Here is a 26,403-nt window from a genome sequence, read left to right as displayed (position 1 = left end):
GCAGACCAAGCATGAAGTGCATGCTTCTTAGCTCTGCTTGCAAACATACACCCCAGGCCAAAGCAGGGCACCCAGGGCTGCCATCCCACAGGATCATGCCCCTGAAGGGCAGGCATCCAGAGCTGCCTGTACCATAAAGTGAACAGGCAGCACAAAACTACTATAAGTAGTTGTTATGCTCACACTTTGGGGTATTTGTAGTGTGACTGGGGGGGTGGGGGAAGGATGTCTGTTCACTCTGATACCATACTTTCTACGGTGTCACAAATCCAAAGGTGACATCCCTTTGCAGCCTTAGGTACACTGCTACAAAACAAGACCTCAGAAGTAGCTTGATTTAACCTCTGACTACACGGGAAGACCATACCCACCGGGGGGAGTGATTTGCTGGCTGTAATAGGAGGCCAGTCGATAAGCAGCAACCCACAGCAGCAAGAAAAAAAAGGTTTGGGATAGATTCATTCTTGTTCTTTAAAGTATCAGTACATTTTTTTTTGTTTAGAAGTTAGTTTTGCAAAGACCATAATGTTTTACAGAAGTTTGAATCTGTAGTTTGGAATAAAACAGAACTTTGCATTTGCTGGAAAATCCTGCAAGAATTCTATTCTGAAAAGCAGGGCTTGAGCCTTTTGTTGCTAGCTACTTGGACATCTTAAACAGATTTAATTTAAGGCAGCTTTACACTTCCAGAAGACGGCTCTACACCCTTACAACACTTCAGAGAAAGCAGCATTCTGACTTAATGGCATTCTGCAGTTAGAATCCTGTTCCAAAGTTAGGCTTCCATTAATCAAAATAATAAATCTCTATGCTTGATAGACTGCTTATCCAAATGATGGGAAGTCATGTCATCCTACTGACTACTAAGCTAAAAAAAAAATCACACAGTTGATGTTCTTGTATCGCAGTAAATGAACAAAGGATGATATAATGAAGATATTTCACTTCCCTCAATCCACCATTATGTTTTGTAATATCAGGAACCCTCCACCTGTATTTTTATAGCGCATTTACCTTACATATGATATTAAGCGGTCTGTTTTTTCTACAGGATAGAAGATGCTTAGTCTATACCCTTTCCATTAGTACTCGCTCTGACGTTAGCTCCTCATAGTGAGGTACAGTTAAGAGCCAACCTGCACTGAGTACCTCAACACCCTTTCAATTCCTTGAAATGAAAAGCAGCCTTCTGTTTTTCAAGTTCTTGTACAGCGTGAGAATTTTTTCCACCTTTCCTCCACCCCACCTTAGACATTTTTAACCCTCATGGATACTTCCCCCCCCCCCCACTGTACAAAGAGTTTGAAGCACCACAACATAAAGCAACTTCCATTATTAACTACTCAAGTTACCTTGGAATTGTGCCTGTCCCTATGTTAGGGGATTCCCCATCCCTATAGAGGGAGTGGGAGACTTATTTCAGATGCACTGAATTAAGCCACAAAAGTCTGTTACAGTCATTTAGTGGAGGAAGTTTTATTTGGAAACATTGTATAACTGCAATACCCAGCACTGGGTGCACGACTTTGATGCCGGAGCATACATTATTACTACTGGAAACACAGGAGTGTTTCTGACATTTTCTGTAAAACACAAACAGAATTCTCACACTCCAATATCAGGACACTACAGCAATCTTTAGATTCAAATTACATCCAAGGAATTCTCTGCACTTACAATTGACCCCACAGTGTAATAATCTACCTATATATAAGATTAATATATATAGCATGGGAAATTGAAAATTCTTGCTCCATAAATGTATGAACATGTCAAGTCTTATAAATAAACATCCAGTGAAGAGAAAAATTACAAGTCTAGTTCATATTTATACATAAAGTACTCTAACGGCAAAAATGGGTGGAAAATTGCATGTAGGCAACCCCAAGCCAGGCAGCAGGCTTGGGAAAGCCCATCCAATTTAATATTGAAGTACACACAGGACAGACGAGTCACTAACATACATTGCGCATTTACAAGAGATCAACTACCAAATTGAGACAACTGTACACATTGGAGAAACCATTTTCATTCTGGAGCTTGTCATTTCTTTTTTTAAATGTGGTTTTGTTTCTGTTGCATCTCTTTACATCATACTATGGTGTTTACTTTGTGGAAAGGATAAGGGCAACAATGAGGCCATAGAGACCCAAGACTTCAGCGAAGATCAAGATCAGGATCATGCCCACAAACAACCTGGGCTGCTGTGCTGTCCCCCGTACACCTGCATCACCCACAATGCCAATGGCAAAGCCTGCAGCCAGACCACTGAGGCCCACACTCAAGCCAGCACCCAGCTGAAGGAAGCTCCTGTAGGTTAAAAAGAAAGACATTTCAATTTCAAGTGATAGATAACCAAACCTTTAGTACTGGGGGAGAGAGAGTGTGATAATGGTCTCTACTCTATGCAGAGCTAGCATTTGGATCATTAAGGCTTTCAAAGACAGCTTCTTAGAGACCAAATTTCTCATTATGGATTAAAAAAAAGTTGCTGAAGCAGACTGTTTGACCAAGTTGAATTTAGGTGATTTTGAAGTCTACTTTGCTTGCATTAGAGGCGATAGTTCTATGCTTGGAATGAGGCTGATGTTAAAACAAAAAACCAACCCCCTGCAAAGGCAGGGATGGGGCATAGGGAAAAAACAAAAAACAAAAAACAAAAAACTGTCGGCAGCTCGAAGGGAGCAGCTCCTAGCCACTGCGTGCACCCCTGGGGGAGGCATGGAGGACCATGTGCCCCCTCCTCCCCCCGCCCCAGATGTGTGCGCAGAGTGAGGGCAGGCTGCCTGCTGTGGGCTTGGGCTTGGCCAGGGGCTGTGCTGGCCTCTTCTTGGTAGAAGCTGCCCCCCTAATATGAGTCACCTGTGGCTCCATCCCCCACCCTACCCTAGCTGGGCAGTGGCTGCCCCTGCCCCACTCCCTCACTGTGGGGGGCCTCATTCTGAACCCCCCCCCCCCCAATTTACCAGCCAGATGCTACTCTCCAAGCTGCCAGGTTGTATTCCTTGCCTTATGTATGCTTTGGCTGTGTGCATGCAGCATTTGTCAGTGACATTATTGGCTACTCTGGCCAAAAAAGCAGATTGCTAATAATGTTAATTTTCCTTTTCGGTGCTGATCTTATATGGACCAATATCAGCGCACCTCTAATTATAGACATGATGCATCATCTCATTCAGTCAGCCAATCATCAGTTTAATTTTGACAAATCTTAAGCTTGTTCCAGCTTTTCTCAGGAACTTAGAGCAGATTGGGTTTCATGCTGTACCAGGTGCAAGAAAGCTTCTAGGTGTAGCCAGAGGATTAGTTTACTAGTAAGATGACATGCTCTGGGATGAGTCGTCATTTCTTGAATTATTCACAAGCATCTCCTTGGTGACTACAGTACATACAGAATTTAAAGTTTTGCTCATTTACTCAGAAGAGTTAACACCTAGAAGATGACTGAAGAGACCTTCACCGACTCAGGAGTTTAGCAGCATGAAGCAGGGACTGTTCACTTCCTGACAGCTTAGAAAAAAATTTTCTAGGCTGCTTTTTCAGGGAGGTATTAACAACTGGAGCATTTAAGGACCATGCACAAAGGCTTGGTTTGCAGTATTAACTAGTGGTGTTAGACCACTACACAGAAGTTCAACTAAAAAGACTTAAGTTTAAAATATGGCCAGGTGCTGCCCAATGCATTAACAAGGTCTGGACTCTGACCTCAACTGTACAGGATTACAGACTTGTTCCATATTTAAACATCTCTTGGCATCACTCTCACAATACCCATAGGGTTTCTAACTGTACTTTAAAACACTATAGTGAAGACTAGTTTTGTTTTAGGTGGTGCCCAGTAGAGGTCTGCAAGATGGGCCCCATTTGATTCAGATCTGGATCACTGTCGTTGATTCAGTTCGGCCAAATCAGAATCTGACAATTTGGCAAATCATCAATTCAGACACAAGTACAATTTAAAAAAAAAAAAAAAAAAAAAAAAAAAAAAAAGTTTTTTCTATACACCTTGAGGTAGCAGTTCAGCTCGTGATTGCTGCAGTGCTGGGGCAGATGGACCATCCCACAGCAGCAAGGGGGGGGGGGGGCTCTCCAGCATGCTTGGCAATAAACGCAGAAGTAGACTGTAAGTACCTCCAGATCTGCCAGGGAGCATGCTGGGCCCCCTCCCCCCGATCAGTGACTGGGGACAGGGGGACCCTGGGTGCCCCCCCAGATCCAGGAGGCACCAGTTGCTGAGGCAGGAGGGTACAGGGGGGTCCTCCCACTTGCTCCCCAGTAGACCCAGAAGTGCTTCTGGTCCACTTCTGGGTCTGCTGCCAAGCGTGCTGGGGAGCCCCCCCGTGTTTCTCTGGGATGTTTATCTGCCCCAGCACCACAGCATTCAGAACTCCTGCTACTTTGAGGTATGTAGGGGAAAAAAAAGCATTTAAGAAGATATATCCAAGTCCAAATCGATTTAGAGAGATTAAAGGGTCCTCAGATTCAATTCTGGATTCAGAGATTCAGTGACCGAATTGGTCCAAATCGAAATCAGGGACCGAAGCGTCGTACAGCCCTAGTGCCCAGCCATCTGACAATCTCTCTGAAGAGCAACTGAAGTTGCTGTGGGGAAGCTACCCCCACTCTCCCCCCTCCAAACAAACCAAAACACATACAACTCAAGGCTGTGATTAATACACATAGCAGGAACTTACTTGTATAGTGTGATGGTAGATGAAAGAGCATTGGCAATAAGGACTGCCACTACCAGACCATAGATGGCTATGATACCTGCCATGACAACAGGGATGATTGATTTCATGATCAGCTCAGGCCTCATGACAGACATGGCTGCAATACCCGTGCCACTCTTTGCTGTCCCATAAGCAGCTCCCAAGGCTAGGAGAGACAAGAAATCCATGAGGTTAGAGGAATTTACATGTAGGACGCTCAGAGCATAGTTAAAAACCTATCACCACATCCCTGCATGGATTTGAAAGTCTTTTTGTGGTGCACTTCCTGAAACTGGAAAGACTTAACAGTTATGTGACAAATTCCATTTGAGTGTTGGTGGACAAGGCAGATGGATATGGTAGAAACAGTAGAGTGATTTGGCTAAGGTCTTTCTGCAACAACGGAACAGATCTGCAAGATGGTCTAGTCATTAGACAATGAAGGCAACCTCTTAACTGCCATAAGGCTACATTCCCCAACACTGCAGCACAAGTCAAAACTTGGGGGAAGTTCTCACCCAAATGTTGTACTGTCCTGTAGCTTAGCAGAAGCAGTTATGTCAATTCACTTTTGACTCGGTCTACAGGAGCTGGGCATAGCCGACATCTCTAGAAACTATGACATGCATTCAGTCATGCATGCATGCCAGGCTGGCTCTGTGCTGCGCTACGTGGGTCCTGGACTTGCATCCAGGAACCATAAAGTGCAAGAGAACCAGCTTGGGCCAGCCTGCCCTGAAAGCACATGGTTCCCAGCTGCAAAGCTGGGACAAAATGCAGCACGGCATGGAGGAAGGCTAGGCCATGCAGTCCCTGGCCTTGCAGTCAGAGTCACACTATGTTGGGCTGGGTTGTGCGACTGTCAGGGCTGATGGGGCTGTTGTGCTTCCCTAGTCTTCAGCCATGGCTGCTGCTGCCACAGCCACTCCTACCCCTGTTGTGTCACTCTGGGTAGCTGACAAGCTCCAGCAGGAGGCTTTTGCCCAGTGCATGGAACTCTGGCTCCAGCACCTGGCCACCTTCCATTCATTCTGCCCACCTAGGTCAATGAGCAGTCCCTGCAGGCAGAACAGGTAGAAAGCAGCTGGGAGTTGAAGCTTCCACTTGCTTGAAGCAGTGCAGCCTGACAGCAGAAGCCACTGGCTCCAGCCAGCACATGCAGCTTCTGGTGGAGCTGTCCCAGTGTGGCTGCAGCCAGCTGGGTGCTACTCTACTCCCCTTGCCTCCAGCAGCCACTCCTCCCACTCTGACCCCTGCTGCACTGGTCTGCTTCAGCCTGGCCGCTCCCACTGGAGGTGAGGGGAACAGAGGAACATCCGGCTGCCTGCAGCTGCATTGGGAACAGCTCCACCAGAAGCTGTGTCCTGGCTGGGGCTGGGGGAAGTACAGGTTCAGGCTGCCTGGGTGGGAGCAGGAAGGGCTCAGCTCAAAGTGGAGTACCACAGGGGCAGCCATGGGCTGGATCTGGCCTGCCCCTGGGTCTAGAAGATTTTTCTACAGAATTTGCAAGCTGAACTTTATTAGTCACCAGACTTATGTTAAGGTGGTATCCTGCAAGTCTGGACACTAAAGCAGTGAATCTAAGCCACAAAGGCTGCACAATTATGTTTTATGCACCGAATAGCCAGTACAGAAGCTAAATTAGCTTCTCTATATTAGAAATGCATTTTGTTTTAGACCAACCAGATATGACCATGTCCATTAAGCCAGGTATGTCCTGTGCCCCAGAAATGTTCCTCTTTTTACTTTTCACTCTCAGTTTGCATTAATGCAATGTAGGAACTACCAGAAGTATTCTGTGGCTTTGTCTACTCTTGCACTTCAGAAACAAAGGCTAAATGAAACAGAGGTCTTCAAGTAAAAGGGCCCTCTGATCAATTATACACCATTTAAGAGCCAGAGGAATATGTTGCTGCTTAACAATTAGGTGTTCACAATTTAAACCCAAATTTAAGCTATCTAGGGTTAGAGGCCTCTTCCTGGTAGAACTTTCTCCACACGTGATATTTCATTGTTAAATTATAGAACAATAATAGCTATTCGAAACTGATGGCCTGTGGATTATGAAGTAGAAGTGCACCGATATATCAGTTCATACTGCATTGACACCAATATAAAGAAAATTGACTATCGGCTTTTTTTTGCCTGATAATGTTGCCAATAAATGCTGTGTGCATGGACATAGTTGCAGCATTCACAAAACTGGGAATGCAGCCTGGCAGCTTGGAGAGCAGCTGTCAGGATAAGAGTACGTGCGTGCATGCGTGGAGGGGGGGTGGGGAAGAAGCACAGTAAGGAAGGGAGCAGGCTGGGTCAGGTACAGGGGAGGCCCACAGGGAGGGAAGAGTGGCTCTTGGCACTATGTATACCTCCATGAGAGGCATGGGGGGCATGTGCCCCCCAGATCTATGTATGGGTGGGCTAGAAGCTGTGCCAGGCACTTCTTGGCAGCTGCACCCTGGTCAGGCAATGGTGCTAGGAAGGGGTTATGGAGAAGCTAGTCACCCCAAAATGTGCTGTAGCCCCTCCCCCAGTGCCACTGCCCGGCCCAACCATGGCTCCTGGGAACAGCCCGGCCCAGCCTGCCCTTGCCTTGCACAGATCATATGCTCCCTGCCCCACAATGATGAGCAGTGGCTCTGTCCCATGCCTCACCCCAACTATGCAGTGCCTGCCCCTCTCCCTCCCTCACTGCAGGGGGCCTCCATCTGCTGCCCCCCCACCCCACCAGACTTACCAGCTGGATGCTTTTTTTTTTTTTTTTAAATTGGAAAGAGAGTCAACAGCCAGACTGGTATCTGCCAATATGTCTGGTCAATAATTGGCCATTGGTATCAGCCTCAAAAATGTACATCAGTGCACCTCTATTACGAAGTCTCATTTTTCAGTGTAGAGAAAGTTTCTGAAGCAATGTATTTCAGAGCCAGTCAGAATCTCAGTGCATTATAGAAAGAGTCATCTTCCAAGACAGATGCAACTGAAACCCTGGAGGCAAATCATGGAAGCTGTACGCAACAAACCCACAAGTCAAGATAAGTAAATAAAGTTCAGTCTACAGTCACTTAAGGATAAAAATCCATCTTGTTCTACGAAACAGTTTTAGCAGTGCCATGTAAAGGAATGCTCCAACAAGCTAATCTAAAACAGTCATTATTAGATGTGCCACCACCTGTACAGCTTAAGAGAGTTTCATGAGGTTATACCTTAAATCTTGGTTATTAAATAGTTCCTAGTCAGATGAGTGAATTTGCTCCACTGAAGTTTTAAATGCTTGGCCTTTGTTTCTAGCTTCTCCATTTCCTACTGGCATAGTTCATAAGGAGACTTGATACAAGTGTCACCTCTGGTGTCATACATACTAAAAACTAGCATGGCCATGTAGATAGGGCAGGTACTGGCTTGTTTCACTTCAGTTATTTGGTTCAAGTACAGCTAACTCTGGTTTCAAGTCTAGAAGAGGCTATATAGGTTGCTATGCAACTAGACCAGACCACTATAAACTGAAGTCCACGGCAGAACACAAAGCAGATGCCCAAACTTCTACCAAACAGAGCTTCTTTAGCCTCTCTTTTTATTTTGAGACAAGTGATTCTTTATTGTATAGTTCTGACAAAGGAGGTATGCATGTGGTTGTTTGTGTTTTTTTTTTTGGGGGGGGGGGGGGGGGGGGGAGGCACAGGGAAGTAAGGGTATGGTTGCAATATGCTGGTGTTAAAATGACTGGCTGCATGCTGTGGAATTGTGCTATGCTGGCTTAGTCCTCTAGGCTGCTTAGAGGTGTTACTCCCCCCCATTTTCTTTTAGCTTGGTGCGCTCCTGAACCAAGCGCAGCATATTCCCGGAAGTAGCCCTGCATTAGTTTTTGGTGCTTTTATCCAGTAGCCAATTCATCGGCCGCTAGACAAAAAGAGTGCTAAAACACACCCTGCTGAAGTGTGCCATACACGCAGATGTTGGACAAGCCAGATCAAACTGATGCAATACCTCTTCCAGTACAGTGCTGGTCCCTCCCCCTCAACTCTGGTCAGTGGCCCTAGAGACCGAGTGGCAAAGCCTTTAGGAGGGAAAAAGAGCCTTTGGTACATGTCCCTCAAAGCATTAAGAAATGCTCTCTGAAAAACCAAAAGGAGAGAGAAGCAATGGCAAGAACCCGCCCCTCCCACATTTTGATATACCAATCAAATTGAATTAACCATGTTGGGCATCACATTCAGTTCTGAATGTAACAAACTCAGATTCTGGCAAGTTTTACTAGAAAAAGAATGGGGGGGGGGAAAAAAAACAGGACTTCACTCCATAAGAGGCCACTTCAGACAGGGCTGAGCTAGACTAGATTTTGTGGTAATGCAGGTAGTACTTTTCCAGTAATTTAGCCCCTGGAACTGTACTTAAAAATCCTCCAGAACTTCTCTTGATGCTGAAGGACTTGGCAACTCCAGCTCAGCTGAATAGCCAGCTCTAAGGAGGTCAAATGGGAAGATTTTGCTAGACTAAGCTACAAGTAGTGTTGAGGTTTAGCAGTCTTTCAGAGACTGACTGGATTTGCTCCCTCTCCCCCAAGAGAATCCAGTTCATCTAATCACTTGGAAGAGCTGTACCAGCATGGCTACATGAAAGCATTTTAGGCATGTGGCACCAGTTTATCAGTTATGTTAGTATCTCCTGTAGTTCCAGTGTCCTAATGCTACCAGTATAGTTACCATAAGGTATTAACTTGCTTCTGTTTGAAGACACAAGAAGGCACAGAACTAATTTAATCACATGCACACTTCACCATACAACTTTGTAGGTTAGCAAGCTTCACTTGCCAGAACTATTTTGCGAGCATATTGCCCAGTCACTTTTCACCAAGCTCTGTTAACACAATCTAGGGTCACCAGACCTACTGCAAAACCAACTAGCAGTCAAGACATTTTGAGTAAGATGTTATTTGGAGTCACCTCCCCCATGCTGGGGTAAATCTTTGCTACCTAGTAAGAACTGGGCACCATTAGAAAGACAAACCCAAAACAGATACTGATCCTAGAGCTAGAGATAAAAATCACCAAACAGACAAGATGCAAAAAAAAGTTGAATTAAAAGAAACAATCACTTCAGCAATAGGCTGAAAAAAGGTGCTGGAGCCCCCTTCTGGACTTTTATAAATAAGAGCAACTTAAAAGAGTATTCAGGACTTGGTAAATAAACTACAAAGCCTACCCTTCAAAAACAGTGATACATAGATATTAGCACAGATTCTGTGACTAACAGACTAGACAGTCATGTTCAGCAGCATTCTCACAATGACAAGCTTGCACACTGCAGAAAAGCAGAAGTTTGTAAGACTGAGGAAGGGAAATTGACAACTGTGGAAAAACACCTAAGAACCAAACAGCCACCAAAATCTACTTTCCAGTTCCTGCCAAGTCCATGGGTAAATTAGAAGGCATTACTGGTTTGACAACACATCTTTTCCAATTCTTCTGGTCTCTGTAGCAACTTATTTGTTGCTTCAGTTATTGTAGCCACATCTCCTAGAGCTCAGGGTTCAGAGGAGAGTTGGCAAGAGCCACAACTCTAAAGCAGGACAAATGCAAGAACTGAAGCAGCCCATTTTTGTATCGAGACCAATAGTGTGGACAAAAGTAGGGTGTAAAAAAAAGTAGGACTGGGGAGTTCTGTTAGGGCATATGTCAAACAGATACTATGCATCCATACAGGGTTCTCATATACCAAAGTTGCATCACAGACATCTCTTAAAAAAGTTAGCTTTTTATAGAAGCTATTTATGGTTAAGCAGTTTGAAATGATTCAAGTAATATAATGAGCAAATACTGCTGTCAGTCTGCAGACAACAACTCGGAAGCTGCTTTGAAAAAGAGAACAAACAACAAACACACACTATTCTTTTCAATGACTAGAAACTGCCTGGCTGGTGCTGGTAGATCAGAGGTGTGTGTGTGACAGGACAAGTGGGTAGAAGCTGCAACTCACCTCTGGTATCTTGATAGCTAGGTTCTGTACTGGGGAATTCCTGCTGCTACATTTCTGATGAGCAGGCATCTGGGTTTTCCATTTGTACTGGAAAAAAAAAAAAAACACCCCATGGATTTTCTCCTTTGTAGGAGAAAAGCCTAGGAAACAGCAGGTTTCCCCTTGCAGGCTGGCAGAGTTCCAGCCTGCAAGGGGTTGCTGGGTGCTGGGAGGGGGTGGACACACAGATGCACTACATGCATGTGTGCATGCAGACATGAATGTGACAGCCAGGCAGTATGGTGGAAAGCAGTTCCCTCCAGGTAAGTCTAGAGGGAAGGAGGGGAGCAGCACAGATAATGCGTGGGAGGGCATGTGCCCCCTCCCCTGATTTCCACACTTCTGGTGAGCAGAGGGAACAGGAGTTTGGTTTTTTTGTTTTTGTGGGGGTGGGGAACAAAAAACCCAAAGCACCAAAATAAACTGCTTTAAAATTGTAAATATCAATAAAGTAGTGTTCAACAAGCATGTACAAATAAAATTCATGTACATATACACACAAAATGAAGTGGCATTTCATTTTAATTGTGGGGAAAAAAAAATTCAGATTTTGGATTTCTCCTAAAAAATACAATCAAGTGAAGTTGCTTCAGAGAAATCCAGGATCCCTGCTGATGTATGAGCCCCTCTGCTAATTTTACAGCTCCTGAAGACTGGCTGACTGAGCTGTGGCTTAGCCTGCATCTATGGAAAAGAGTATCCTCTGTCACCAATTACAGCAAAGCCTGCTGGGAGGGGGTGACACTGCTATCCCACAATTAGGCCAGATTTGGGGCTCCAGATCTGGGGCTCCAGATCATGCCTAGCATTCCTAGACTAATGCTGTAATAACCTTAGTTTAACAAAATATTACCCATTTGACAAAAGTTTAACTGACAATGTTTTGCTGAAAAAACGCGAACAAGAAGACTTAGCCAGAGACTCTCCTGATGTGAACATGATAGTTTTGCATATATTTCTATAGATCTAGTGATAAAGTTGGCTAGCCAAGGAGTCAGGAGTTTAAGGTTTAGATTCTACTGACCATCTCCCACTAGCCTGAATACTTCACATGGTCAATGACGTGAAAAGTCTGCTGGTGGACTCAGTGTCCCAAACTTGCATTTAACTTTCTGCACTATCCAAGTTCAACTTGACACAAATTGCACCAGGCTTCTATTAAAAAGCAGCCTTCTTTGAGAAAAGAATCATAGTCTATACTGGTAGAAAGACAGAGGAAGATCTAGCTTACAAAAGAGTTTATGGAGCAAGGTAGACATTATAGCTGTTGAATTCAGTGGGTACATCCAGATGATCAGGCACGAGGGGTATGTGGCACAGCAGACTGTACATGCAGGTGTGACCTACACTGCTAATTAGCAGTGAGGGTTTTTTTTTTTTTTTTTTTTGACACTGGGAGATACCAGCACCAGAAAAAGCTTATGCTAGGGGGAAAAAAGTGGGGCAGTGCACGTGACAGCAGTATGCACTGCCTGAAACCAAAGCCTGGCAGCTGGTGCCATGCTCTGACTGTTGGAGCCCCCAAGAAGTTCTCAGGTAAGGCTGGTGGGGCCAGCCCAAGTACCAGCCCCAGCCTCCCCTAACCCAACCCAGGGCAACCTGTCACACACCAGAGCATGTGTACACAGACAGTGCCCAAGGACAAGGAACAGCAACTCATACTGTGCTACTGCTATTTGTCCCCAGGAAAATGCACATGTGTGCTCATCTGGGCATAGCTCTCTGGGTATACTAGCTACTTGGACAAAAAGAATATGGTCAGGATTACTTACAGTAGCTTGTTACTCAAGTGAGGAATGAGCACCAATCAGTTTAGTCCTGTCCACCTCTAGTCAGAGAAGACCAAAGTTATAATGACTCGAAGCTTGAGAATCTGCTAAGAGATTTCCCCCTTGGCTACCTCAATATAGTCAAGAATATCAAAGTTTGTATTTGAAAGAATTTTCTTTGCAACTATGGAATTCAACAATATAGACTGAAAGCTATACATAGAATTTAACTGTATTTCTGAAGAACTTTAATATATGTAACTGTTTAACTGAAGAGCTTTTATTGCCTGTGTTGTTGTAATATTACTCAGCCAGATACTTTATTGTTTAGCCCTTAAAATTACAAAAGTATTAGATTACTACAAGATTATCTAAATTTGTTACCCATTACAATGTAAAAGCACAAGGATGAGGACGGTCTAGCCCTGCCACTTTATGAAAAGCACATATACTTGTTGTCAACAGCAGGTCAAGTGAAGTAGTAGCTCCCCCATTAGATAAAACCCATTACAAATATAGAACCTTATGGGCATAATCCTGGTAATCCACTGCCATTTTCTTAATAACTGTTCCCCAAATCTTACAGATATCAGCTGCATGTGAACTTAAGCAAGTTTAAGGGGGAGGAAGGAGACAGACAAAGCGTTACAGGTAGCCCCCAACTTAGCACCCAATTGGTTCCTGAAAAAAACTGAGCATTAAGCAAAACTGAAAGTATTTGATGACCCAAGATGGCAACTGCAATTGTTTTTAAATGACCCAAGATGGCAACCATGAGTGTTGTAATGAAACTTCCTGAGCACCAAGTGAAATCAAGTATCAATTTCAAGTCAGCATTATAACAAAATTGCTCTCAGTGAAACAGTGTTAAGTGGGGGCTGCTTGTAATGTTTTAAGAATCCAATATTCAACACCATGTTTCAGTCTGATCAATCCTGCAAACTTAAAAAGCAATCCAGTATTTAGGAGGGGTATGTACTATGCTATTCTAATAGATATGGTGTATAAATAACTCAAGACTTCAGCTAGCCACTTCTTACACTAAGGAGAGCCCTTGCAAAAACGTTGTACCATCTTTTGTACAGAAGTGCTGGGGTTGGGGGGGTTTTTTTTTTTTTTTTTTTTTAAGCAGATACCAGATAAGTGTCCAATAGTAGACTATGCTACCTCTTGGTCACATTCAATGTTTCACTCAACAGGTAAAGATACCTTTATTCCACATTCTAGGAAAACAGAGTAGGCACCCTTGGTCTAGACGAGAAATAGCGTTTAAAGGAATCTTGGTGCCTTGCTCAACTCTTTTAAATTATCTCAAAACTTGTTTAGTCTAACTTCTTTAATTCTGCCTCCGAAGCAAGGATCTTCCTGAACAGGTCAGATCACTATTCACCACCATAGTGCATCGATTAGTTTCCCTGACAGAAGGGCAGATGTTTGTGATAAGCTGCCTAGTCACTTAAAATACTGGTTAAGCAGCTAGTATGTATGTGCGGCTTGTGACAAACACACTCAGTAGGTTGAAGGTGCATACCAATTTGCATATGCTCTTAGTTTCTTTCTTGTAGCTGCCTGCTCCCTAACCAAATGCCCCTTTACTGCAAGTCATGACTTCAAGTCACAGAAGTTGCACCAAACTTCATTTTTTCTGTAAAATGAATGACATGCCGAATTAGCACTGAATATTTTAGGACTTGATCCAGAATACAGACATTTGGCATGAAGAGAGACAGAAGGCTGTCAAGACACTAGTGGGTCAATACTCTCTTCAGCTGAAGAGTCATGATCCCCCCCTTTGCACTCAGCTGCAAAGCAAACATTAAGCATGATTTGAACTCATGGAGAACATATCCTCAAATATATGAAAGTTACTAGAGGGACCAAAGCACAACAAGAAGGATGAAGAAAAGTCAAGTAGTCAGCATCTTTGGTTCCAAGCTACCTAGAAGCCTAGAACACCAAGACCTAGAATAGACACGGCACCTCCCCACCAAAAAAGGGGACAAGAATGCGAGGCAAGGATTGAACAGCTACAGGATTGGGATAGACTTCAACAAGCTTTTGGAACAAAGTTTGGGCCCCCAAGCCTTGAAACCAGAAGTATTAGTATGGAGATGGTATCAGGCTTAGGTCAACCAGGTCACAAAAAATGTAAATTGTATACAAAGCCATGTTTTCTAGCAAGTTGGAGATTGAGTGCCCTGGGCAAATAAGGCCCTCTGACTGTCCATTCTGGATTTGTCTGCCATGCCTTCCCCTATCCACTCATCACAAAGGGTTTTAAATAGGTGTGCACACCAATACATTGGTGCATATTACATCAGCACTGATAAAAGGAAAAAAAATTAAATTATCAGCAATTGGCTTTTTTTGGCTGATGTGGCTGATAACTGTCACTGATAAATGCTGCACATCTGGGCACAGTCTCAGCATGCATGCGCCTAGAAGTTCAGTTCAGCAGCATCCAGCTGGTAAGTCTGTTGAGGGAAGGGGCATGGGGAGGGTAGAAGAAGGCCCCTGAAGTGAGGGAAAAAGTGGGGCTGGGGCAGCAGCAGGCACTGCCCAACCAGGACAGGCATAGGACTAAGCCACGAGCAGCTCGGGGGGGGCGGGCACGGCACATGCCCCCTGGATCTGTGCATGCAGTGAGGGTGGGCTGCCACTATAGGCAGTGCTGGGCACTTCCCAGCAGGGGGCTTTGGCCCAGGGCTGTGCTGGGAGGGGTGGCTGTAGCCTACCCTATAGCCCCCACCTTCACCCTGAGTGCAGCCTCAGCCCAAACCCTCCTACCAGGAAGAATACAGTGCCCCTGGTCACAACTCACCCTCACCCTACTCACAGATCTGGGGTCACACACCCAATGTCTTCCCTGGGGGTGTGCACAGCAGTAGGAGCTGGGAGGTGCCCCCAGATCTGCATGGGGCAGGCAGCAGAAGGCGCTGTGACTGCCCTCCTGCTGCTCACCTAGCCGTGGTGCAGCAGAGCTGCTGTTCTGCCTGCAGATGTGCAGCAGTAGGAACCACCCTGGCCTCTCGGACTAGCAGCAGCTTCATCCTGCACCCCACTACCCCTGGGAGAGCAGCAGCAGAGTATGGGGGGGCATGTGACCTCAGATTGAGGCAAGGTAGGCAGCAGAGTGGGGGTTATGGGGCACTACAGCTACCCTAAAATTCACTACAGCTCCCCCATAGCCTCCTACCCAGGGCAGTCTTGGCCCCGCCTGCCCTGGGGGCACATGCCCCATTTCCCCCCTCCCCCCCCCAAAAAAAAGCCCTGCTGCTGCTCACCCAGCCAGGGGCAGGGTAGTGTGGGGTGGGTAAGCAGTGCAGGATGAAGCTGCTGCTCATCTGGGGAGGCTGGGGTAGCTCCCACTGCTGTGCGCTACTTGGAGGCGTAGCCCCTGCCCCTGGTGCCTTCTGTTACCCACATGGAGTGCGGTCTGGCCCCACCTAGCCTGTACCCATCTGGGGGCACATGCTGCCATCTGTGCATCCCCCTGCCCAATACCAGCAGCAGCAGCAAGAGCTGCCAGACGAACTGCTCCCAGACTAGCAGCATGCAGCAGTGGGAGCTGCCCCACTTTCTCCCAGCCCCAGCTGGGCAGTTTTTGCCCCAGCCCCAATTCCTCCCCCACTGCAGGGGCTTTGATTCTCTCCCCACTACCCCCACAGACTTACCAGCTGCCTCCAGCTGGTTTGAGCATGGTAAAGGAACCAGTCCCCCTTTTATAACATTTTTCCTATGGGAAAATTGTTCCAAGTTATGATCTTTTGACTTCAGGTGCCTATTTCAGGAATAAGCTGCGCCACAAGTCTGAGGATTACCTATAGTTGAAGGCTGCTATTAAATCTTTTCAGTCTTCTCTTTTCCAGACTAAATAAATCCAGTTCTCCAGCCCCTTAAATCTTTTTTTACTGCTTTCCACTGGACTCCCCAATGTATTCACATCCTTTCTGTAGTGCCCCCCACCTCAAACTGGACAAAGTATTCTAGATGTGGTGGCTTCAACCATGCTGAACAGAAGGGAATAATCACTTCCTTCATTCTGCTGACAATGTTTGTACTAATGCAGCCCAGTATGCCATTAGCCTTCTTGGCAACAAGGGCACACTTTTGATTCATTCCTGCTTACTGTCCACTGTAACCCCCAGGCCCTTGTTTGCAGAACTGCTGCTTAGCTAGTTGGTTGCCAGCCTGTACCAGTGCACAGGACTATTCCATCCTAGGCGCAGGACTTTGCACTTGGCCTTACTGACCTTCATTAGATTTCTTTTGGCCCAATCCTTCAATTGGTCTGTCTCTCTGAACCCTAGACCTACTTTCCAACACATTTACTATTCCCATCTTGGTGCAATTCAGAAAGCTTGCTGATGGCACAGTCCATCCTATCTTCCAGGTTGTTGATGAAGACACTGAATAAAAACTAGCCCTTGGACCAACTCTGGGGTATTCCATTTACTGCTAACTAGACAGAGCCATTGATTATTACCCTTCGAGCTAGATGATCCAGCCAGTTTTCAGTTTGCTTTACAGTCCATCACGAGACTACTGTGGGAGACCATATCAAAAGCCTTACTATAGTCAAGGTATAAACTTAAAGCTGAAAAAGTAAATTCTAGCTTCAGGGGTAATATTTTCCAACAACAGATATGGGCCCCACAGGCCCCATCCTGAAGTCAGAGTATTAGCTTAATCCCCATATTTATTCCAATCTGTTATTTATAGGTTTTACTGCTTTTTAGCCAATGCCTAAAGCTCAATTTCTGTTCAAAGTGTCCTAGTGATAAAAGATGTTATAAATCAAGAAGTTTTACTCCATTAAAAGTTACAGCAAGTAATCCTTTAGAGGACAGGTAGGCCAGCTGCCTCTGACCCAGTGTGGGCCATTGTGGCCCACAGCTGAAAGGGGTTGCCTATTCCTGATCTATTCAGTTGAAGAGAATGTGGCTTTCTGTTTTACTGTCTAGGCAGTGCAGCCCCAACTCTTTTGCTAGATTAGCCTCATGCCCTCCAAGGGCCACACTGATGCACTTCCTCTGCTCAGTCTATGCTTAGCTTTCTGTTCCCTATTTGTGCTCTTGCCTGATCTCCTGCTCTGCCTTCTTCTTCCTTCCTCACCTGCTGTGGTGCTTTCTGTCCCATCCCTGATTGGTTGTGCACCACACATGGCACTCATGCTGCAGGTTAGCCACTCCTGGTCTAGGGAAAGGAGACTGTCCACAGACCTTCTGCTTCAGTCATAAGAGGAAAGCTTCATTTATGGGTAGAAGAGAAAAGGCAAGCTGCATTAAGTTAAGTGAGGCATCATAACAACCCAAGACAACTGGAACTCAGAGCTCTTCACTTACAGCACTGCAAGTTCTCTGGAAGCTCTAATCAAGGCAACAACAATATTGACAATAGTTAGACTGGGATAGCAACTTCAGAAGTTAAAGGATAAAGACAGAGTACCCTCTTGAACTTGGTCAAAATGGAAATCTCAAAAAGACTCAGGAAAGAGCAACTTTTCTTCTGTACCCCCCCACCCCATGATGGCAGCAAGTTTTACTTCTGAGGTTTGCATTTCTGCTTCACTGACAGCCAAAGGTCCATCTTCCTTTCTATTCTGTTGGTTGTTTTGATATAATGTGTAGGCCTACTCTGTTGGGGCATTCAGGACTTTAAATTTAAGATGGTAGCCATTGTTTACTTTGCATATAATGTGCACATTTTGCTTTTAATGCTGAATCAACCTATTGCAGGTGCAGTTGTAATCTGCCCTTCCTGTATTTCCTTGCCCTTTCCACACATGCTAGTTACTATTTCACATAGTACTAGGTCAATATGCAATGGTCCAAGTACATAACTAGCTCCGCCACCTACATGGCTAATAGATAAAGGAATAGAGAGTCAGCTACAGACCCTCACTCCCTCATGATGGTACAAGGCATCCGTTACCCCTTCAACAAGATGCAAGGTAGAACTGTACAACAGCCCAGAAAAGCTACCTACTTAATTACAGTCACATGCCCATGCAGTTAAATTTGTGGATTTAGCAAATTTAAGAGACACAGGATACACCACATGCAGTGCTGCCAGAAGTCACTTGACAAGTCCTAGACAGGACTATTTATTGTCATTTAGCCAGCAGGCAAATTCTGTGACAGCTAACAAGTCCAGCAGAAATATGTAGCAGTTTTGCAGCAGTGATTTGAAAAGGGGGGGGGGGGGGGAAAAGAGAGGGAGAAATGGGAACAAGAACAAGACTAGCCTAGCCTAACTAAAATATACTTGACAAATCTCTTTATTTAGAGATCGTCCAGCTGCCTGCATGATGCCATATTAAAAAAGACATACATTTAGCCAACACTGTATATGGGATTAGTTCCATGACTGATTTTAAGGCCTTGAAATGCCAAGTCTCACCAGGAATAAGACTGAAAGCATCATATATAGAATCACTCCAGAATGTCACTAGTTAGCTTCCATGCAGTATGAGACTGCTCTTGCCTTGATGCTCTTCTCCATTTCTGGATATGGAAGAATCATTACATGGAAAGGATTCTATAACGTGACCACTCAGAAGCACCTGACATTGAGCCACCCATGTTTTACGCACTGGAAAGACAGAAAAAACCTATTTAAACCACAAAGAATGACTTGTGCACAAGTGAGCAAGCCACTCTGAAGATATCCAAGGTCACAGCAGTCAGATGCTTTGTGTGATCACAATGGTACTAGCTGACTAGAACAAGTTCCTGCTACCTGTTTACCATCATCAGAAGTTAGTGTTCAGAACCAAAACAAGTGACTTTATGCAGTTGTTTCCACATCAAGCCAGCTAGGACAGAATATATCTCAAACATGTTTACTAGAAACAGAGGGCTCTGAAATATGAGCTGACCAAGAAACAGATAGTACATACAGCTTACTCAAGTTAGGGAGTCTAACTTAGAGGGAATGTAACAGACACTGAACAATGTTCTTTATGCAGTATCTTAAAGACACTGCCTACCCAAATTGATTTTTAGCTCTTTGCTTCTAAATCTGCTTTGCTTTAGCTCAATTAAGTATTCAAACAAGTGTTGTCAGAAGACACTGCAATGTTAGATCGCCAGTGAGATGTGCTACATAGCATTGCAGATCAGAGAGGTATTAAACCCTGCACACTCAGTAACAGGTCACCCATGACCAAGGTAATACAGGATAAAACAAAAACAAACAAACAAACCCAAATGTCAGTAACAGAAATGGAAGCCACACTCACCTAGCAAAGAGCATGGTAAAGCTCTACACTGCATTAACTGCCATCTGCTAGTAAGCACGGGGTAGCCGAATCCTCAATAAACACAAGGTAACTTGCCCTGCATTTACCATAGCATCTACACAAATTTCCAATAAATAGCTAGCAAGTGGAAGAATCAGAGCATGGCTTATTTTGCAGCAACTGGTTTGTGCAGCAGCTGAAATATTGTACAATACTGTACACTATAGTGCTCAAACAGCCCTGAGCAATATCCAAATATTTATTCAGAATCCAGGCCTCTAGAGAATGAGATAGAAAGACCTATTTGTTCTGTACTGGTATGCTCATTACAAAATGAAAGTAAATGCAATCCAGCCTCCTCAGATTGTGATAACCAATAAGGTCCCCAAGCCTTTTTTGATGTATAGTAACTTCAGATTGCATATTTATATTGCTTGTCTTTATTGAGACAATAATGGAAGCTTAGCTCAGAATTTTTCACTCTATTGTACTGAGACCAAGAATTACAGAGGAACCTTTCAATTCTTACTCTTCTGAGTAATGATTCTTAACCTCACTAGACTCAAGGTTCCTGCAGGAAAACCACTTCTTTGTTTTCATTTTTCTGTACTCAAAAAAAAAAGTGATAATTTTTTATTGCAAACAAAAAAACCCACCCAAAATATTTTGACCAGTTGCTGTCTGTTTTTGACACTAAGGGTTCCCCATTTAAAGTGTCTGGGTTTAGCATTACACAGCTGACAGAATGATAATGCTGTGCACCACCCTTGAAAAGATTTTTCCATCACACCAGGTTGAGAGTCACTGCTTTAAATTTAAGCCATTACAGCCATGAAATGCAAAACAACCAAGGCCTTTTGGTCATTGTTCTTCATAAAAAGAGTGCTTTAATAAGCAAGTCAGGTTAGACATGGTTTGTGCAGGGAAGAATATATCCTCCATTTTGCCCTCCTCATCTCCTTCATAAACTGCAATTTGAAGAAGCTGAGCTCAAGTCATTGCTTCATGGTTCTTCCTCAAGATCTGGTAACACCCACTCTTCTAAAGTGGGGACCAACTGAAACACTGAGGGCATTTGAGTGGGAGCGGAGCAGAAAGCTTAGTCAACACCTGCTCAAGCAAAAGCAACCACTGCCTTCAATCAATTCAGTTTGTAGAATCTTCTCATCTGTTTCTGTAAGCAGTCTAAAGGGCTCAGTTCTTCACCTCATCTAGTGGAGCATGACTTGGCACTTCTCCAGAGCTCTGGAATTAGTGTAGCATGATAGACTTCTACATTACTATTTCTGAGGTTCACCATCTTCCTATGACAGGCAATGACAGGGCAAGAGACTTAGCCATATTTTGCATTCAAGACAGTAGGCCACTAGGTAACACTACAAGGCTGAACCTTTGTATTACGCAGCATTCATCTACTGCATTATGACCACTCTACTACTTAGGCCTACATCATTCAAAGTATGTGAACCTCTCCACTGCACCTACCCAGTCTAGCTTTTACCTGAGAGCTCTAGTAATTCCTCTAGTCAAACAAGCTCTTCCTTCTTACTGCAAGTATGTAAACTGGTGCAGAAAGCAACTGCCACTCTGGTATTTCTACAACTCATCTATACTACCACTCCATAAGAGATCTTCCATTACTGTTCCAACAGAGACCTAGGCATTTAGAATTCAGATCATGTTTTAAAGTCATGTGACCAAATGAGTCACAAGATGTACCACAGATATAGAAAACTAACTGGAATCTTTACTCGGGATTCAAAGGGTTTTTTGTTTCCTCATTTTGTAAATTAGAGGTTGTGATACTGCTGAATTGGCAGGGGAGCCACTCACTACAACCATTTGTTGCTACATAGCTCAAAGCCAATTGCAAGACTAACATTTGCTACTTACATGCACCTCTGATTTATTCTGAAGTTACAACTATACAGCCTCATTAAGCTGCTTTCAGCTCTAAAAATGCACTAGGCATCTTCACTCAGTTTCAATGGTGTCAAGCTCAAACCAAACCACCAATACAGAAAGGGTGTAAAATTTGAGCCAGACTATTTTTCCCCATCAGGAGGCCAATACTTCTGTTCACCTTAAACAGTGACCATGACTTGGCATTAGACCTGAAAGAGTTAAAAATAAAATGCATGTTTTCCCCAAGGGCCACTGGGAAAACTTCAGTTTTACATTTTTCTAGTATTTGGAGACCGTCTCCACCTACAAGTGATGTATTAAGGTTGGCCCATTTCTGCTGGTGTAGCAGGCTAGTCAGGGGCTATTTTCATATATTTTAACCTGAAAAAGCTGGACTTTTGTCTATTAGCTCTTGATTTAATCCAGTGTCTAGCACGGACATCTAGCATTCAGCACTGATAGAAACACGCTTGTTTTTCCCTTGCCTAGGGATATATCCCTTAGAGATCAGGCAAAAGGATAAAAATCCAAACTCTAGATTCAAGGGAGCCCTGTTCACATGCAGACTACATTATATGCCTGGAGGGACTGCCAGAAGGCAGCAAAGGATTCATTCTTTTGCTCTGAAACACCCAGACATGGAACTTCCTTTAGTTGTTTTGGCATGGAGTCCAGGAGAGCAACACCACGGTTACTCTTCAGGTAATAAAAATATAAAGCAGCAGCTCATAGAAGGCAGTCACAACATGTTAGTGGCATATTTTCTTGCCACTGCAATTAGCCAACCTGTACTGGTTAGAGTGAAAATCCCTACAACTCTAGGGAGCACAGAGGTACAGTTCAAATACAAGTAAGATTCTCCCCTCCCCCTTTTATCTAGTAACATTAAAATAGCTCCTCTCCTTAAGCGCTGTAAGAGTGACAGCGTTTGGTTAAGAGCTTTGTCATTTGCCATTATGGTCATAAACCTACATCAACTCCAGCTCAAGAATCCTTCACTGACTCAGAAATGGACTAAAAATGTTCCCTGGCTTCTAAGTGCATTACATCTTCATTTCTATCTGCATATCTAGTCTCTTTATAATGAGAACAGATCAGGTGCCCCTCTTTCCAGGCCTATACTGTGGACAGCATGGCTGGGACTTGTGTACCTCCTAGAGCCTATCATTGCAGGTCTGTTCCTACTGCGTCTCCCCAAGCGCTGGAGTCGCTGCAGGTGCTCAGTGGAGGCTGCATGAGGAGCTGCATGAATCTAGCTCCAACCAGTTCCGGCGTCGGCACCGGGCCGGGTCTTCGCGTGCAGCGCTCCCCCAGTCACGTGGGCAGCCAGGGGCTCCACCAGCCAGAGGCTCCCCAGTGACGTCACCCCGGCAGACCCTCCGCCGCCGCTAGGGCCCGGATGCGGCAGCGCGGAAGCCGACGGACAGAGGCGGAGGCAGCCGAAGCACTTCGGCCGGGAGGGGGCGGAAGCAGCTGCTGCAAGCCCGGCAGTGGCGGGCGGTCCCTCCTGCCCCCGCAGCCCCTGGTGGGAGCGTCCGGCAGGTGCTGGTGGGGTCGCCCTAACACCCCCGGGGAGGCTCGGCAGGTGTCACCTCCGCAGAGCCAGTCGGACACGAAACGAGGCCCCAACCCCACAGGAGGGCCCACCCGCCCCGCGCGGACACCGCCCAGCCCTTGCCGGGACCCCCCCGGGTGCGGGGCCGGGCGCGTCTCACCGCTGAAGACCATGGCAGCTGAGGCGCCCATGACGGCGAAGAAGGAGGCGTACTCGGGGGCGCTCTCCGTGGACATGGCGGGGCTCTGCCTGCGCTGCGGGGGGAAGCGACTCCTTCGCCTGCCTCGGGGCTCCGGCTGCTCCTCGGGCAGGGCTCGGCAAAGAAACGGCGGAGGCCGCGCAGGGGGGCGGGGCTGGGGCTAGTGCTGGGGTGGGGGTTGGGCGCAGCGGCGGCAGCGCTTGGCTCAGTCCCGGCCGGAGTGAGCTGCCTGCTCGGGCGCTGCGCTCTAAATAGCCAACCACCGCAAGACAAAATGGCGGCCGCGGAAGGGTCATGTGACCTCCGCGGAGCTCCCTCCTTCCCTACCCAGCCCCTCAGGGACCGTACCACCCACGGGCAGAAGGGGGATAGCCCGAATTGGGCACGTTCACTGTCCTGTACCACAGTGGGAATATTATCTCCCGCTAGAAACCAAGTGGGGGTCTCGTTCCTTTTCCCTTAAGCCGCTGTAGAGGAGAGCTTTAGGAGTCCGTTCCCCTCTTCCCGCCGCAGATGGTACAGTCCTCCTCTCCCACAGTCGCGTCGGCCCCAGCTGAGCGTGATTCAGCGGTCATTAGCATAACGGGCGGGGCCAGGCCCCACCCCCTGGGGGAGGGAAACGGGGCTTGGTCCTTCCCCCTGTGCCCGTGACGTGAGCTGCGTGTGCGCGCTTCGCCCGGGGGCACGAGGGGCAGCTCAGTGGTCTGGGGGGCCCCGCCCGGGTCGTGCCCTCGGGGAGGAGAGGTCCTGGCGGTGGTGGGACCGTCGCCTCTGGCCGTACATGGGGACAGGCCCCCGCCCGGTGGGCCCGGACTGACTGCTGGGCGGGCTGAGTCCCAGTCGCACCTAGCCGGGCGTGCACGTGGAGCGGGCGGGGCTGCTGTGGCCGGAGCTTTTTAGAGCTGGGAGAAACCTGTGCGACTGCAAGCATGAGGGCGGCCGAGGAGGGGAAGGAAAGAACTTGCTGGAGAGCTCTGTTCTGCTTAGTCCTTCAGCAACCTGCAGTCCTCTCCTGTGCCGCTTGGCCAGGGGGAAATCCGGCTGACAGAAGCCGCTGTTGGTGCATGAAGGCAATGGAGCATCTGCCTAGCAAGACACTTTCTGCAGGCCTGATGGAGAGCCAGGTGTCCTGGGCTGTCTCCTTGTCTGTGCTCCTGATGGTGTGTGGCGTTTTGGCTGTATCACACGTGCTCTTACTGAGTTTTGGTTTCTCCATTGGTGAGACAGGGTGACAGTAATCCTTCACCCATGCAGAGAGGGAGCCCCTGCAAGTACCCTTGACTGCTTGTGTGCATATGCCTTTTTCTGGTTCTGTACCAGGATGCTCCCACCACTCCAGTGCTGGATTGTATACAGTCCACTCCAGTGTTTGCTTCTCTAGGATGCAGTCATCTTTGATCCTGTTTCCTGCCCAACACTCTTCAGCTTCCTGACGTTGCAGAATTCTGCATATTTCATTGTTTTTCTGTTCAGGTTTTCTATTCAGTAGGCTGATCTACTTGGGGATGATCTTGTTTGAGCGGGGGGTTCAACTAGATGATCTCCTGAGGCATGAACGCCATGTGCCCCTGGAGGCTGGTGGGGCATGGTGACTACCTGCAGGTGGTGGCTACCATGTTGGCAATGGTGGCGGGGGAGCGGGGAGCTCTGGCAGGTGGCCACAGCAGTGTCAGCGGCAGGGAGTGGCGACCACCAGCAGATAGCAGTGGCAGCCAGCAGTGATCAGGGACTGCCCACAGATGCCACATGGTGTCAGCAGTGGCAGGGGAGAGTGTGGTGAATGGTGACTGCCTGCAGGTGCTATCAGCAGCTTTGATGGTGCTTTTTGCACGGGGTGCACTGCTAAGCTCAGTGGGTGCACGTGCACCTGCATGCATCCCCTATGCGCCACCAATGTCCTGAGGTCCCTTCTAGCCCTAATTTTCTATGATTCTATAATTCAGTGCAATAACAAATCTGTTTGGTTTTAAATATGTTATCACTTAATCTGCCTATTTCATACCAGGTTTTTAACATAAACTCACACTTTTAGACAGGGTGCAGTATAATTTAGCCAGGATGTAATAACAATCCTGAATCATTTCAAAATTGTATTGATAAAACATGTCCTAAAAACATGTTTTTATTTCATTGATTCAAAATATTCACATAAAGATAAAAAGAACGTCATCTTCTATCACACTTTAGCCATTTTATTGTGACTAATTTCATGTGCTGCTTTTCACTAATAATGCATAGGTCAGGGGCCAGCTTTAGTTGCTGAGTCAAAATAGCATAGCTAGGTTCAAGGTAGGCCAGTGCTTCCAATCTGGCTGCCAGCTTCCTGTAGCCTGATCACCACTATTGCTTCTCCTCCCCACTGCAACACATGCATGCAAATCCCTCCGTTCCTAGATTGCTATCAATATCCAAACTTTGTAAGTCAGATAAAATTGCTCAGCTGGCCAGAGTCAGCACACTCCATTATATTTCCAATCCATTCCTTAAATAAAAGTTTTGTAAGAAATCTATTGGCATCTATGAGTTTCATAGTTATGTATGATATAGAGTGCATTGCAGTCACCATCAGTTATAGAATTACAGCTAATAGGGACTATGGATCTGTCCAAAACACAATGGCAAAGAACTCAGTCTTACTGCCAAGGTTATAAGGCCTGTCTTTGCCTACCTGTTCTGGCTGTGCCTCTACTAGCCTTGGAAATAAAGTGGTAAGGCAGTATCCCTGGTACTACATTTAATACTTGGGTTTGCAGCTTGCACAGGAATAGTGACTTGGGAATTGGGATGTCACTAGGGCTTCCTCATTGCCTTATTTCTAGGGTTGATGTACACAAGCAGAATGACTAGTTAGGGCTTACTGCCTTGGCAGCAAGACTGAGCTCTCTGTTGCCTGTTGTAGTTCTACCTTCCAGGTCTCAGCATGCAGTGCTCCCTGTTGATCCAAGTATCCTTTCTCTCAGACCTAGGTGGAACATTGCATGCTGGGACTGCTAATATTTTACTTTTCC

At 46.0% G+C, this 26,403-nt stretch overlaps 1 protein-coding gene across 1 annotated transcript; it reads right to left on the bottom strand.

Annotated features, from left to right (window-relative positions):
* Positions 1 to 1,456: 1,456 nt before the first annotated feature.
* On the bottom strand, positions 1,457 to 23,684 carry ATP6V0C (ATPase H+ transporting V0 subunit c). The gene is made up of 3 exons (XM_090023515.1): positions 23,357 to 23,684; positions 4,695 to 4,878; positions 1,457 to 2,310 (listed from the first exon to the last, which is right to left on the bottom strand). Exons 1-3 carry the CDS (start codon positions 23,430 to 23,432, stop codon positions 2,106 to 2,108), a joined length of 465 nt encoding a protein of 154 aa, XP_089879641.1. The 5' UTR covers positions 23,433 to 23,684; the 3' UTR covers positions 1,457 to 2,105.
* Between the last annotated feature and the right edge of the window lie 2,719 nt (positions 23,685 to 26,403).

This window comes from Crocodylus siamensis, chromosome 12 (assembly GCF_052110815.1).
Source record: "Crocodylus siamensis isolate JL-2025a chromosome 12, ASM5211081v1, whole genome shotgun sequence".
In the NCBI taxonomy this organism is placed as follows: domain Eukaryota; kingdom Metazoa; phylum Chordata; order Crocodylia; family Crocodylidae; genus Crocodylus; species Crocodylus siamensis.
Note: the sequence above shows the minus strand (reverse complement) of the source record. Positions and strands in the feature narration are given on the sequence as shown.